At 33.8% G+C, this 14,786-nt stretch overlaps 4 protein-coding genes across 5 annotated transcripts; 2 read left to right on the plus strand and 2 right to left on the minus strand.

Annotated features, from left to right (window-relative positions):
• Nucleotides 2,805-6,959, plus strand: LOC18589058 (transmembrane protein 208 homolog). Of its 2 annotated transcripts, XM_007013869.2 has the most exons (6): nucleotides 2,822-3,047; nucleotides 3,480-3,562; nucleotides 3,933-4,126; nucleotides 5,134-5,218; nucleotides 6,395-6,460; nucleotides 6,550-6,959. In XM_007013869.2, the coding sequence occupies exons 2-6, from the start codon at nucleotides 3,530-3,532 to the stop codon at nucleotides 6,640-6,642; spliced, it is 471 nt and encodes a 156-aa protein (XP_007013931.1). In that variant the 5' UTR covers nucleotides 2,822-3,047; nucleotides 3,480-3,529; the 3' UTR covers nucleotides 6,643-6,959. The 2 variants fall into 2 exon arrangements, with proteins under 2 accessions (XP_007013930.1, XP_007013931.1); XM_007013868.2 differs by lacking the exon at nucleotides 3,480-3,562 and having other exon boundaries at nucleotides 2,805-3,047; nucleotides 6,550-6,910.
• On the minus strand, nucleotides 6,817-8,259 carry LOC18589057 (aspartic proteinase CDR1). Its single transcript, XM_018127816.1, has one exon. It carries the CDS (start codon nucleotides 8,198-8,200, stop codon nucleotides 6,836-6,838), a length of 1,365 nt encoding a protein of 454 aa, XP_017983305.1. The 5' UTR covers nucleotides 8,201-8,259; the 3' UTR covers nucleotides 6,817-6,835.
• Nucleotides 9,061-9,654, plus strand: LOC18589056 (putative fasciclin-like arabinogalactan protein 20). The gene has a single exon (XM_007013866.2). The coding sequence runs from the start codon at nucleotides 9,061-9,063 to the stop codon at nucleotides 9,652-9,654; it is 594 nt and encodes a 197-aa protein (XP_007013928.2).
• On the minus strand, nucleotides 12,785-14,098 carry LOC18589054 (aspartic proteinase CDR1). The gene has a single exon (XM_018126806.1). It carries the CDS (start codon nucleotides 14,096-14,098, stop codon nucleotides 12,785-12,787), a length of 1,314 nt encoding a protein of 437 aa, XP_017982295.1.

A 14,786-nucleotide genomic window follows, 5' to 3' on the forward strand; every position in this document is an offset into this window, starting at 1 on the left:
TTTAAACTATAAAATTTGAAAGATAAAAATCATTCATTACTATTAAATTAAGTAAGACATTTGTTAACCATAGTCATTCAATATAATTAAAATTTATATTTATAAAATTGGATAAATTTTAATAACATTTATTATAAAAATAATTAAAATATCAATCTAAAAAATAATTAATTAAATATATCCATTTTTTAATCAAAAAAATTTTCAACATCAGTACTTATATATAAAATAAATTATAGACAAAATAATATGAGTTATGGTTTTCATAAATTTTTTAATATACACTCAATTCATAATTCAATTTTGTTTAATATATTTTAGCAAAAAAGAAATCCATAAATTGCATAAATGTGAATTTAAAGTTTTCCATGTACATTTGGACTTAATTCACGTAATGAAGGTGAAATGAGATTTTGAATTTGAATCTCATCATTTAAACAAAACCATTAATTGTTGAATTTATATTATTTTATTACTACTAATAAAATAACCTGGAAAAATCAAAATCGAAGATAGTAGGACGGTGGAGACATTTAATTAATTAGAGATGCCATAAATACGACAATAGTATTGGTGCTAAGTGTTCCCAGGGCCACCATCTCTCATGTGACGCACAGAACCAACTAACGTTCCATCTAATGCTACTTGTATTAATTAAATCTTTTCATTTCAATATTATATTCTAGATAATGTCGGATCCCTTAAGCTAACTTTTATTTCCTGCTTTCAAATGTAAAAGGTTAAAAAAGATTAAAATATAAAATATGTTAATATTCTTTTTTAATAACAATAATTTTATTTGTATCATTTCTTCTTTTTTTATAATTTTTTTAAAAATAAATAACTCATAGCAAAAGTGAATGATAAAAATAATAATTAAGAGAGTCTAAATTAAATAAATATTTTGTTGAAAAATGTTTTAAGATCTCATTTGTTAAGATTTTAAGGGATGCATGAAAAATTATCATATTCAAAAATCAAAATCAAATATTGTCTTAACATAAACATAATTTAATAACTTTTTTTAAAGAATAAAAATAATTTAATAACCATCAATTAAATTAAATAAATTCATATTAAGTTAAGTGTGATTAATTAATTAACTAATACACTTTTTTTGAGAAAACAACTTTATATTCTAATCAAATAAGGAAAACATATTCTCAAATTATCATACATCATAAGTTCCCTAACACCTACAGGTGGAGAATGAAAAATAAAAAATACCTCAATTGAACTAAAGTCTAAATTAGCCAAAGGTTGACTAATCGATTACCCTCTTGATAAATATGTGGTGTAATAATCTCCCACTGCCCCCCATCAAGCTATGAATTGCGTTTATTAAATCTGAGTTTATGACAAGGATGAGGAGTAGAGCTGCAAGTTGACAATCCACTTGTAAAATAATCCTGTGAAAACCCAAATGCCATGCAAGATTCAAACCTTTGTATACACCCTAGAGTTCTGCTCGGTATGCAATGCAAACACCCAATCTAGCAGCAAAGCCACCACAACATTGGCCAATTGAGTCATGTAGTACACCACCAGTAGTTGCTTGTCCAGTAGATTTTGATATGCACCATCAAAATTCAATACAATTCAATCATTCGATGAATGAGACCAACCTATAAGAATTTCCTCACGCCTGGTCATGGATGAAGCTGTCTCTCCCAAATGTATTCTAAGGCATTTTGTATAGCTCGAGCAAAGCTGAATATCAAATTTATACGACCCCCCAAAGATAATACTTTACCTTCAAACAAAATCATTCCTCCACTTCCACAAAAGCCAACGGACATCTCTAAATATAACAAGCCATGGAAGATTATTAACTTGCAGCTTGTTACTGCTCAGATTAAAAACAATCCAATCGAAGCAAGAAGGAATATTAAGTTGCGTAATCTCACCTTGAGATTAAAAACAATTCCAAATTGACATTGCTGTAAGACATTCACGCAATATATGTAAAATTGTCTCCTCCACATCACGACATAGTGGAGAAATATCATCATTTGACAAGTGCCTATGAACCTTCTCCTTGTTAGTCAGTAAACATTTCTGCAAACATAGTAAGAGGAAGGTCCTGATCAACTGGGGGCCACGCCACTGCCAAGCTAATTTCCAAGCCTCACAATTACTTCTTTCATTGCCTAGATTTTCTTTCCATAACATCTCATATGCTGAAGCTACAAAAAAAATTCCTTGATGAGGCAAAAGGCCAAAACGGCTTATCTAACGTAATCGTCGACATAGAAAGAACAGAATTGGATAATAATTGTAATTCCTTGGCAGACAATATGTTAATAAGTTGAGGCTTATCCCAATCCTTGGACAACAAATAATCCTTAATGGAGCTATAATCGGCTATATTAAAACCTATCAATTTTCCCGCATTACACAAAGGCCATTCCCCAATCCAAGTGTCGTACTAAAATCTTGCCCGACAACCATCCCCGATTACCCATCTTATATTCTTCTTGAAAATGTCCCAAATCCGAGAGACTAATACACTTTAATACATAATTCAATAATAAAATGTATGTGTCCGGAATCCCTCTCTCAATAGTTGTTACCTTATTAAAAAACAAAACCCAAACAAAAGAGGACCCCCTTCCTCAGGCCCAAGTCTCCCAGTAACTTGGATCTCCCCTTTTTTCTTTGATTATGGATCTTAATTAATTACAACTAGCAGTCAGCAGTTGTAGTATTAACAAACAATTAATCACTAGTTTCCCCAGCCGTCAAAACTGAATACTGTATAGTAAATAATAGAAATTTGGAATTGTATCTTCAATAATCTATTTTGGGTTGGGCCTAGACAACCCTGTTGTTTCGTGTACCGTTGTAGGCCTTTTTCACTTTCCTCTCCTCCCCTCTCCCCTTCGGTTCTTCAGCACGCTGGTACTACCTTAGGGTTTCACCGAGTCACACTCGTTGACCACTCCCCGGAAAAAGAGAGAGAAATGGCAAATCAAGGTGCCAAGAAGCGAAAGGAGGAGAATACTCGGCACATGGCGAATCTCCGTCGCATCATCATTGCCTGCAATGTACGTTCTCATCATCTTATTATTATTATTATTATTATTATTATTATTATTATTATTTATCATTTTCCCTTAATTTTTGAAATCCTACTTCATTAACTTAATCACTCGTTAGTTTTGAAATTAATTAAAAGTGTTAGATTCTGATTGAATTAGGTTTATGATTGAATTCATCGATAAGAACGTTTATGCTCAAGTGATAACATTTTGATGTACAATTAGGAAAGGCAAAACTTAATAGTTATAGATGGCATGGATTCATTTGGAATTGAATTGGATTTTGGGATTATTGTACACATTCGAACTGCACCCTTAGTTCATTGTTTTAGTCTGGCTGCACGTCTCTCCATATGTGTGATTATTGTGTATGCATACATTATTCTCATATAAGTGAAATTTAATAACTTTGAAATTTGTGGCTGGTTGCGTAATTAGGTAATTCGCTACTGACTGTGAGCCACACTCCACAGGCTTAAGCCAATGACATGCAAGCTTGGTTACTAAACAACGGTGATTTTGTAAGTCATAACCAATTGGAAGTTGGAAACTAGTCTTAGTGTTTATCTCGGTAGTTTCTAACATCAGAATTTTTTCTTCTTTATTAATTTCATAGTAACAAAAATATGCTATGTATAGCCTTTTTTAGTTGAACACTTTGCATTTTCATTTAGTAGCATGTGTAACCTTGTCATAGTTAGCTTTTGTTTGACATACAACCATATTGAAGTTTTTGCTGTTGTTACTTTTTAGTTGATGTTGAAGAAAGAGGGGGAGGGGTGGTTGTTGGGTTGTAAATATAATTTTATTTTCTTGTCTTGATAGTTGCATTCTTTACTTGTTAACTATCTTATTTTATTGGTTTGATGTTCTGATTTGCTGTTTATCTAGGTTATATTTGTCTTGGTTAGGATGCTGATCTTCCATTCCTCATTCACATGGAAACATTGGGTTGGTCTAGTTTTGACTTCTGCCGCTTACTTTATCCCCTATCAACAGCTTGCCCAGATGGCAAAACCTACTTATGCTAATGATGGAGAGCTTCTTGATGGTGGATTTGATATGAGTACTGGCGGAATTTGTGGGTATGTCTTTATTTTTCAATGTTTTATATATATATGTATATGAGGAGCTTAGTTAGTAGGACCATTCTGATTACATTCTAATTCTTTGTAAGTGAGGCAATGTGTTTAATGGATGACCACTGTGTAAGGATTTTAGGCTTAGCTACCTTAGGCAGTGAATCATTATGAGTTCACTTCAGCTTTATTTGTATGGGCTTTTATTAGGTTTTGAGAGCTCAATAATTACGCGATTGGTGATATGTTAGTGTTTTATTCTTTTTCTCCAAGAGTTTGAATACGGAGTTGAGATTTGAGATCTCCCAATCATTTTTTTCTTCTTCTTTTCTTTTTGTTTTCTATCTTAATTTCTACTGGTGCTGCATTGGAGGAGTTGCATGGCAGGTAGAATGCAAGAAATGTAGTTCTTAGATCATAAATTTAGGTTGCCTTATTCTTTTACAAGTCTCCCTAACTGCTGTTTTATTTTACTTGTTTATTGAAGGTGTTAGGATTTTAATACTTTAAATGTGGATACTTTTCTTGTATTTAGGCAGCTATCATCAGCTAAGATATAATCTGCCAGACATGATAAAATGAGAATGTATGCTTGTTGTGGGAAAGAATGAGATATTTTATTGTTTCTTATGAATGAAGTACAGTTATATACCAATGTTAGTCATGATGATTGTGTTGGGGATATAAGTGTTCAGAAAAAGAGAATTTGTCCTTCTTGATTCAAGAACTTAGGAATAAGATGAGAGGGGAGGGAGGGGATGGGAGGAGGAGAAGCCGCTCGTAGAGAATCATACTGTGTATGTTTTAAACTGTGAAATCAGGAATTCTTAATTTTCTTATCTGGCAACAATTTCATTTATGTATTAACTGGAACTGGACAGTTCAAATATTTTTGTTCATATTTAAGTTCTGTTAACATTATGAATTGATTCAATCTATTGTGTTACAATCTGTAATTTTTTTTTTCTGCATGCAGTAAATTACTCTGACTTACTGTTGCTCATTTCTTGCAGCTATTTACATGATGTAATCTACATTACAAGTTTTGTGCAACTGATGTCCATTATCTCTGAAAAGTTTTGGTATACATATCTGGTGGTAAGTTCTATTTACTTAGTTTTGTATGGAAAGCACTGATCTGATACTGCCATCTTTTGATTTACTTTTGGAATGGAAGAGCATTTTGTAGTTGGGGGAGGGAGTTCATGTAATGCTTATGTGCTTTTACGTTTTCTTGAGAACAGAATGTGAAGAACAAGTGAAATTTCCCAAAATATCTTGGGGAAAAAATATGAAAAAATGAAAATTTTGGAAGAAATTGGCTTGGTTCATTTGACTAGGAGAGCATAATTTTGGTTTAGTAGGTTCATTTCTGCTGCTTAATATTGTCCGATTGTCTTTGGATGGTTAACTAGCCAAAAAAGGAATTTTTTAGGGCTGCTCCTTTAGTGGTAAGTTGGCTGGCATAGTACTGCCCTGATATCTTTGGCCTTTTAGCTGATCATATGGCTTAAATGGATGTTCCATTGAGAAACCTATTTTTCAGTTAGACATGTGTAGCCTGCCATCTATCATGAAGTGTTTCGGTGCAGAGTACAGCTGAAAGTCTAAGTTCTGAAATCATTTTAGTAGTTGTAGAGCCTGAAAAGCCGTAAAATAGATTAGTGGATTGTTAGTGTTATTTAGGGACCTCTAAGGTGAACAAATTTAAGCTCATAATCTAGTCATGTCCCTTCTGTCAGACTTGTGTATCAAAGGGTAGCTAATCTAATTGTTAAATTGCATTGACTCTCATTATGAAAGACATACACGTGTGACCATACCACATTCGTGGAGATCTATTGCATGCTACTCTTTAGACAAGAAGGCTTTGGCTTATTGGTGTGGATGGATCATGTTTCACATGAGCTTCTCATGAGAAAATATTTTTCTATTGATAGTTTCTCCTATAATATTTTTTTGCATTTCTAAGATTAACTATTTAGGTGTTTCCTTTTTCGGTGAAAAGTAATTGATTCAATGTGCTATTGATAGAGTGCATATCTTTTAGTCATTTGCCAGGTTTGTCTAGGATGTTCCAACCAAAAGGAATTGTATATTAGAATTTTAAGATGATATGAGTCTTTAAGAACAAGCATTTGCTAATGGAAAGTTTGATGCTAATATTCATTTGCTGAAATAAATTCTGATTCTGTGGTGGAATTTTTTGTAACTTACTTAGGTGGAACAAATAATGTAATGCCAAATATTATGGAGTTTCTTGTTGCTTGTCAGATACCAGCATTTGGAGCATACAAATCATTTGGGTTCATTAGAGGATTTTTATCGCAAGGCTCAGAGGTATTTCCACATCTTCATATTCACCTTTTAAGGCAGTAGTAAAAATCATATACTGAACATAGTTTCTTTTATGATTGTGTGTGAATTAGGGAGAGGTGGAGGATGAAAAGACTCGCAAGAAAAGGGAAAAGATGGAGAAAAAGGCTTCAAGGCCAAAGTTTGTCAAGACAAGGAATAGATGAGTGAAATGAAAAAACAGAGCTCTTGGAAAGTAGTTCACTCAAAAATTTCGGAGGTTGCTTTCAAATTTTAGAACACAAATGGTATAAGTTTGACGGAACATGTCGTAGTGGTTAAGTGACCATGTAGCAGGCGTAATGATTGGAACATGACCACGCTTTTATTTTTTACATGATCTGGCTCCATTAGGAACCACTAATCATCGAGGAGCTCACAATCAATCCTTTGGAAAGACAATGCCTTTCCATAAATATCATAGGCGATGTTGTAGTTTTGTTGGGCCAACAGTCCAATCAAGGACAAAGTTGTTATATTGTCACCACCAGCGTAGCTTGGAAGCACAGCCATGCAAAATGCATAAGGCTGTATTTGAACAAACAAGCTTTCTGTATCTAGCACTAAATCAGCACCTCTAGCAAAGTGAAACGTTACAGCTGGAAATCCGACCAGGTCTTGATTAATTGTTCCCATGTAGCACAACGCCCATGCATTATACCAAAACCGTGTCAGCCACATGTCTAGTAGACTTTGAACTTCATTGCGAAGTGCTTCAAACCCTTGTTGCACCAGCCAAGTAGTAGCTGAACCAGAGTCAATGATCACTCCACTTTTCTTCCACATTTTCCTTTTGAATATACTTGAATCTATTGTAAGCCTTTTCTCTCCCACACTTATTCCTTCTAGAGTTACATAATATTGGCCATCGATTACTTCTAAAGGTGTTGAGTCACCTTGGAGCACAGCGCCATTGCCTAGAATCAATTTGTTATGACTATAGTTAGGATCAAAAACACTGCCAATGCAATACGAGAAGTTAGAACCCAATTGAGCTGCTAAGGATAACTTTTTGAAGCCAAGTCCAAGTACTCCACTTATTTGGCGATCTTTGAAGTTTCCATTCTCTTGACTGCACCCAAATATGACGTCAGGGATGGCTATTGAGCCCTCATCCGATGTCTTAAAAATGAGTTGCTCTCTGGCAAGGATTCCTACTGATGGATCACCGTGAACATATATCTGGTTGTATTCACACTGGTTGAGCAAGTTGCACCTGCCGCGAGGAGCATAGTGACAGAACTGAGAATTGCATGAGAGGTAAGCATATGTGGAGGATTTTTCAGGATCAAATATTGGACCAAATTGTTTAGAACATCGTTTGCAAGGAAGGCATTGAATCCACAGAAGGCTGCTTCCAGTGTCCATCACTGTGAATTGGGGAACAGGTGGTTGGCCAATAGATATATTCATAAAAAGCATGGAACCATCTACACTAGGAAGAATGTCAGCTTGGAAATCTGGGTCTGGCAAACTTCTTCTAACCTTTCTCTGAAAGTAAGTAAATCGCAGGATTGAACTTTTCATAGCACGTTCTACGCGGTTTGTGACATTGTCATTCTTACTGTAATACGGAGAGTGAATGGAATCACGGTGCACAACCTTAATGACCAGCCTTGTAGATGTCAAAGCCATTGCTTCGAAGGTCGGACTTGGTCTGGTTAAGCTTATAATGGTAAAGGTCAAGAAGAGAAAATATTGGGCACTGGCTAATGTTTGCTCCATAGCAACGCCAATGGATTCTTTTAGCTGCCCATTCAAATCTTATATATCCAACAACCAATACAGAGACATCTTGTCACACACAAGTCATTTATTCTTCAATTTACCTTTTCCTGTTTTTCTACATAAGAGGTAACATATATAATTAATGAAAGGGTTTAACGAAGATTGAATACTCAAACAACTAAAGATCATGAGCAACCTAGAAATAATGTTAATAATAATAATTATTCATATATATCTGGACTAGGATCGAAAGGCAGGGGCTAAAAGAGAATGTATATGGTTGGGAAAATCTCCAACTTGTTGTTTTGATTTAGGTTAGATGGTTTACTATATATATTTTTTAATAAGTTTTCTCTAAATGTCTTAGTTTAATTAGTTTTTGTATTATATGTACATAAAATAAAATAATTCAAATTTTGATGTTTTATGAGCTATTCATTTATCAATAAAATATTCAATTGATTTTATATTGCCTGTTAATAAAAAATGACGTTACAATCTGACTTTTATTATGTCACAATTGTAATAGCTCAACAGAAAAATTATTTACTAGCATTGAGTTAATTAACAAAATATTATGATTACCCATATTTATGTATTAGGGATTCCTTAAGGTTTAAAAACCTCATGCACTAGCAACAAATTAAGTAAAATTTTAGAAGGCAGCCAAAAAAGAAGAAAGCGAGAGATTTAATATTTTGATTTGAAGCCAACAGCCTTCGTAGTTTTTGACTTTGTATCAAATTATACACCTACTCTTATAATTAAATCCAACTCTGTTTATATATAATAATAATAATAATCCTAGTGCATTAATCCCCTGAACTAGGGGTTTTGTTCCTCTATTAATCCTGATCATGGCATCTAAATACACCCTAGCCTTTCTTCTTGCTGTTGTCTTTGTTCAAACTCTGCCCACATTCCAATCACTTGGAATTCCAACGCAACCAAGAGAAGAGCTCATCTCGATGTTCAAGCCATCAGAAATCAACGCCATTATAGAAGTTGATGGGATTATCGACGCTGTGTGGGATGCTGGCTTCAAAATCATGTCTCTAATTCTCCAAAACCATCTCCACACCGTTGTTCCATTCGGTGGTACGTATCCTGCTGGCTGTCGCCTTTGTTATGCCACAGACAGTGTGATCATATACAACAACAATACAATCACCATATTTGTTCCGGTGGACGAATCTTTCTCGGATTATGAAAATTGGAAGGTGTTGGAGTACCAGTTTGTGATTGCCAAGGTCGATAAAGAAGCTTTCAATTCAGGGTCCGTACAAAGGGGTTCCGAGTTGCTCACATGCCATTCCTATCGCAATGTCCTTGTTACTGGTTACGGATCCATCAACAATGTTAACATCACACATTGGGACATCTACAATGACGGACACATCATTGTTCATGGAGTTCAGAATTTTTTCAATTGTCGCTTTGGGAGTCTTTAAAGAATACTTAATTAATCAAACTTTTAAGGAGATCGATTCAGAAATTTTACTTATTTGTTTTAGTTAGAGTTAGATTTTGCTGATTGTGGTTGTTATTATTAGTATTAATTATTAGTCTTAAACTATTGGCTCAAAGCTAGTTGCACCATTTTTGTTTTTACTTGATTTTACATTAATTTGCATTATATCCATGTGTTTAATTAAAGTAGGATCTATTAGTGTTGAGAATGCAAAATATGACCCTAATTACTGCACCAAATGCATGAAACAATTTATTTCGGTAATTAAATGTGCTCATTAAGCGAGAAAAATATAGGTGTGTGGTATACATCCTATTTAGTAGACGGTGAATTTGCATGAATGGAATTGAAAATTTAACAAGCTTTTTTAATGAGAGTAAAAATTACAATAACTATCAAATAATTTTCAAATTCAATGTATATCGCCTGACATATATGTGGAAAAAATTAATAAACAAATTAATTAATTAATTAATGGTGTGTTTTTATTAATTGATTAAATTTGACTTATATTTTAAATAAGCAATTAGGAAGAAATAAACCTATGCTCACCCAATAAGTCATAGTATAACATAAATTGAAGATAAAGTAATTTGGTAGTTAAGATTGCTGTCACATGACAAGGGAAGGGACCTAATCAGCTTGATTGTAGTGTAGACAAACTGGAGACATTCTAGTGATCGAAGACGAGCCAATACAAATACTCGTGAATTTATTGCTTTAATGTGTGTGGTGTAATTTATTGCTTTTTGTTCTTTGTTTCTTTTTGCCTCTTTCTTGCTCTTCCCATGTATTATGACTAGCCCTTTAGTCTATTATTCTTGATGCCTATATTTAACCATGATGGCTTTTTATGGTCAACATTTTCTTGGACAGTGCCTAAGACGCTGCGGAAATGGTCTTTCATCTTCAATATTCCATCACAAGTGTTATTCAGATGGTCTTCTCACTTCCGGAAGAGATCGATTAAGGACTAAAACTGAAACCCCAAACAAAGTTCCAATCTCCATTTTGTGCATCAGTTGGCATTTGTCAGTTTCATAAGATTGTATAGTCTTTTACCATCGAACAGTAATTTAGGAAAGAGGATGGTCTTACTGTATTTGATAGCCTACTAATTGAACTATTATGATGATGGAAATTGGTTAATGGAATTCTCTATCTTCTGCATATTGAATAAAAAAAATTATTTTTCTTTTGAATTGTGAAGAAGAGGGATTTAAAGATGACTCTTTAAAGTAAAGGGAGATATATATCCAACATTAAGTCAAGTACCTAAATTCTAATAGATGGTTAATTTCAATTTTACAAAATATATGTTAAAACCAATTATTTAATTAATTAAGAAAAAAAGAAACAATAATATACTAACAAGGTAAACTATAATTTCCATTGGTATTTGGCTTAGTTAAGATGATAAGATTGAGACGGGAATTGGATAGAGTTCTTAAATTTGAACTATAAAATTTTCTTTTATACAAAGAAAAAAAAATATAATTGACATTGGTGTTCTAAATATTTATGTCAAGTCCATAAGAATAATTACACCTTTTGATTGGGAATAATTACACCTTTTGATTAATTAAGAGGAAATACAAGCAATAAAAAAAAAAACTATAATTTCCAGTGGTTTCCCGGTAATTGATGTCAAGTCCACCTATACTTTTACCTAAAAAAGAATTTAACTTCTGTTGAGACTCCTAGCTATATATATTTTATGAAGTTTGATGGTCACATGCATTAGCCCCTATTTTGTGTTGTGTCATGGCTTCCAAGCGTTTCCTTTATTCTATCATCTTCCAGTGTTTCCTCTATGCCATTGTCTTCCTACTTATTCATCGTCCTCAAACTTCAATTAATGAAACTAATACCTCGCAGCATGTCTCGACTGAAAGCGATGGTTTGAGCTGGGACCAGCTTTACTCCAATTTCAAACCAAGACCAGATAGCCCTAAAGTAGTTATACAAGTTGATAAGATCACAAAAGCTCTATGGCGTACGGGTTTCAAACTCATGGCATTGATTCTTGACAGAAATCTTCCTTCTCTCATACCTTATGCAGATTCAGATTCAGGTTTTAGAACTCGAAATGATGGTATCTACAAAAAAAATAACAACACTATTACTTTATACAACGGCAGCAAAATCACCATATTTGCTCCTCCGGATGAGGCTATCTCATTTAAAGAATGGGAACGAACACGTTATCATTATCAAATTGTAGCTATGAAAGTCGATAGTGGAGATTTTTCAGACTGCTTAAGGCTGCCATCCTTTAATCGCCATGGGGGAACGGGCATGTTAATGGCAGACTACGCCGATGAGATCCCTATGATTAACCTTGTTAGAATTACCCATTGGAACATCTACAATGACGGTAATGTGATTGTTCATGGGGTCGAAGAAAACTTTAATCCGTTAGTAGCATTGGATATGCTGTTTTTCACTTGTAAACGAGGATAAATTGTTCTAATATTATTGCTGTTTTTATATAAAAATAGGGGATATTTTAAATTATTTGATTTTTGTCACCCTTTGTTTTTTGTGTTTTGAATAACTGTTTTCACTTTTCGGTACGAAAAACAAATGATATATGTAACAGTCACATCAATGATACTTAATTATTAGATTATGGTGCTTTTTTCGTTTTTTGTTATCAAAAGTTCAATAATTTTGTCACCTGAATATCAATTGTTTAGTGCAAAACGAAATGATACATGAGCAGTCTTTGATCCTTCGGTTTTAATGTTTTCTTGAAATTCCTTCATACTCCTATATCTTTGTTCTTGTACATATATATATATATATATATATACACACACACTATACTATATTTTTTCTGGTTTAGTAAACAAGTTTTCCTCTTCGTTTCTAGGCATACAGAAATTCATAACTCTAAGAAAAGAAGCCAAGGAGAAGAGAAGATGCACGGATGTATAATAATTCGTTTGTATAATAGTTTTTTTTCATTTTTTAATGATGATAAAATAGTTGAAGTTAGATTTTTATGAATTAATGTACTCAATCTTGAAAAAGTGTCTAAATATAATTATTTAATTTAAATTAATAAAAAGTTTTTTTTTATAGAATAGGCAAATACACTTCATCAATCAGTCCTCTAGGAGTTGACAATCTATTCTTAGGAAAGACAATTTCTTTTCATTAATGTCGTAAGCTACATTGTAATTTTGTTGTGCCATCAAGCCGATTATAGTTTGATTGCCATCAATTGGTAACACAGCCAAGCAAAATCTATCAGGTTCGATTTGAGCAAATAAGCTCGACGTGTCTAGCACCAATTCAGCTTCTCCAACAAAGTGAAATGTCACTGTTGGAAATCCCTCGAGGTCTTGATTTATTGTTCCATTGTAGCACACTGCCACAAGATCAAGATCTGGATCAAGTTGTATAGAACTCTGAGTCAACCAGGGATTTAGTAGACTTTGGACTTTATTGAATAGTGCATCATATCCTTCTTTTACCATCCAAGTAGAAACTGAACCGGAGTCGATGACCACTCCACTGTCCCTACCCGTCCTTCTGAATATATTAGGATTTATTGGAGGTTTTTCTTCTCCGACACTAATGCCTTCAAGAAGAACATGATAGTCCCCATCAATCACTTCCAAACGGGTTGAGTCTCCCTCGACTCCAGCTCCATCACCCAGAACCAATTTGTTATAAATATAGCTAGGGTCAGAAACGTTGCCACCGATACAATATGAGAACTTAGCTAGTCGGGTAGCCAATGAAGTGCGTAGGTAGCCAAGTCCAAATACTCCACTCATTAGCCTATTACTCCTTTGGAGGTCTCCATTATTGGAACCGCAACCAAATATCACATCATGCAAAACAATCAAACCATCATCTGATGTTCTAAAACTAAGTTGCTCCTTGGCAAGGTTTCCTTTTGAGCCAACACCCCTACGATATTTCTGGCGGTAAGAACATGGATCTGACGAGGTGCACGAGGTGTTAGGACGTTTGGAAGAGATACAATCCTCAGAAGTGCATGGCAATACCTTATATGTGGAGGAGCTTCTTGAATCATATATTGGACTATACTGATTGGAGCATCGACGACAGGGTTGACATTGAACCCATAGAAGGCTGCTTCCAGTGTCCATTATTGCTAACTGAGGAATAGGTGGTTGGCCTATAGAGAAATTTACTAAAAAAAGGGAATTACTAGGAACAAGGTCAGCCTCGATGTCCGTGGTTGACAAAGTTCTTCTAATTTGCATGGTGCGTTTTAGGCGGGTTGTGAAGTCTTCACTTCTATTGTGATAAGCAGAATGAATAGAATCTCGATGGGTGAGATTAAGGACCAACCTTCTTGGATCAGATGGTATTGCTCGAATGATTGGACTACTTAGGCATATAATTGTAAAGGAAAAAATAAAGAGAAATTGGATTTGTTCCATTGCTGTGTATTCAAAGGCGTTTCTAGATTGGCGAGACTCAATATGAGATGAGATTTGAGTTGAGTTGAATTGGTATAGGTATAGTCATCCTTTATATAGGCATAGGCAGGCAAAGTTGCAGATCATGAACTACCAACTTTGCCTAGAAATAATAATAATAATAATATATTATATATATGTATGGACTAGGAACGGTAGGCAAGCAAATTTGCCAAGGAATAAATGAACATTGAATATTCAAAGAACTAAAGATCATGAGCGGCAAAAAGAGAATGGACTAGGAAAGGTAGGGAAGCAAATTTGCCTAGGAATAAATGAACATTGAATACTCAAAAACTAAAGATCATGAGCAGCAAAAAGAAAATGTGGTTAGGAAAATGTTCAACTAGTTGGTTTGATCTAGGTTAGATGGTTTCTTATGTATATTATTTAATAAGTTTTCTCTGAATGTTTTACTTTAGTTAGTTTTTGTAAAGCTTTATACTAATCTATTAATATTATATGTATATAAAATTAAATTATTGAAATATTGAAGTTCTCTGAGCCATTCATTTATCAATTAAATCATTCTAATTTATAATGAAAATTGATTTTATATTGCCTGTCAACCAAAATTGGCATATTATAATCTGACTTTTATCATGTAACAATTATTTTAGCTCAACAGAAACTTTATTTACTAATTAAC

Source organism: Theobroma cacao, chromosome 9, assembly GCF_000208745.1.
Source record: "Theobroma cacao cultivar B97-61/B2 chromosome 9, Criollo_cocoa_genome_V2, whole genome shotgun sequence".
Classification (NCBI taxonomy): domain Eukaryota; kingdom Viridiplantae; phylum Streptophyta; class Magnoliopsida; order Malvales; family Malvaceae; genus Theobroma; species Theobroma cacao.

Excerpts from the sequence above, each read along its gene's own strand:
- LOC18589058 (XM_007013868.2), top strand. The coding sequence starts at position 2,964 with ATGGCAAATCAAGGTGCCAAGAAGCGAAAGGAGGAGAATACTCGGCAC. Across the intron at positions 4,127-5,133 it reads AGTACTGGCGGAATTTGTGG|CTATTTACATGATGTAATCT; the intron begins GTATGTCTTTAT and ends CATTTCTTGCAG. Across the intron at positions 5,219-6,394 it reads TTTGGTATACATATCTGGTG|ATACCAGCATTTGGAGCATA; the intron begins GTAAGTTCTATT and ends GTTGCTTGTCAG.
- LOC18589057 (XM_018127816.1), bottom strand. The coding sequence starts at position 8,200 with ATGGAGCAAACATTAGCCAGTGCCCAATATTTTCTCTTCTTGACCTTT.
- LOC18589056 (XM_007013866.2), top strand. The coding sequence starts at position 9,061 with ATGGCATCTAAATACACCCTAGCCTTTCTTCTTGCTGTTGTCTTTGTT.
- LOC18589054 (XM_018126806.1), bottom strand. The coding sequence starts at position 14,098 with ATGGAACAAATCCAATTTCTCTTTATTTTTTCCTTTACAATTATATGC.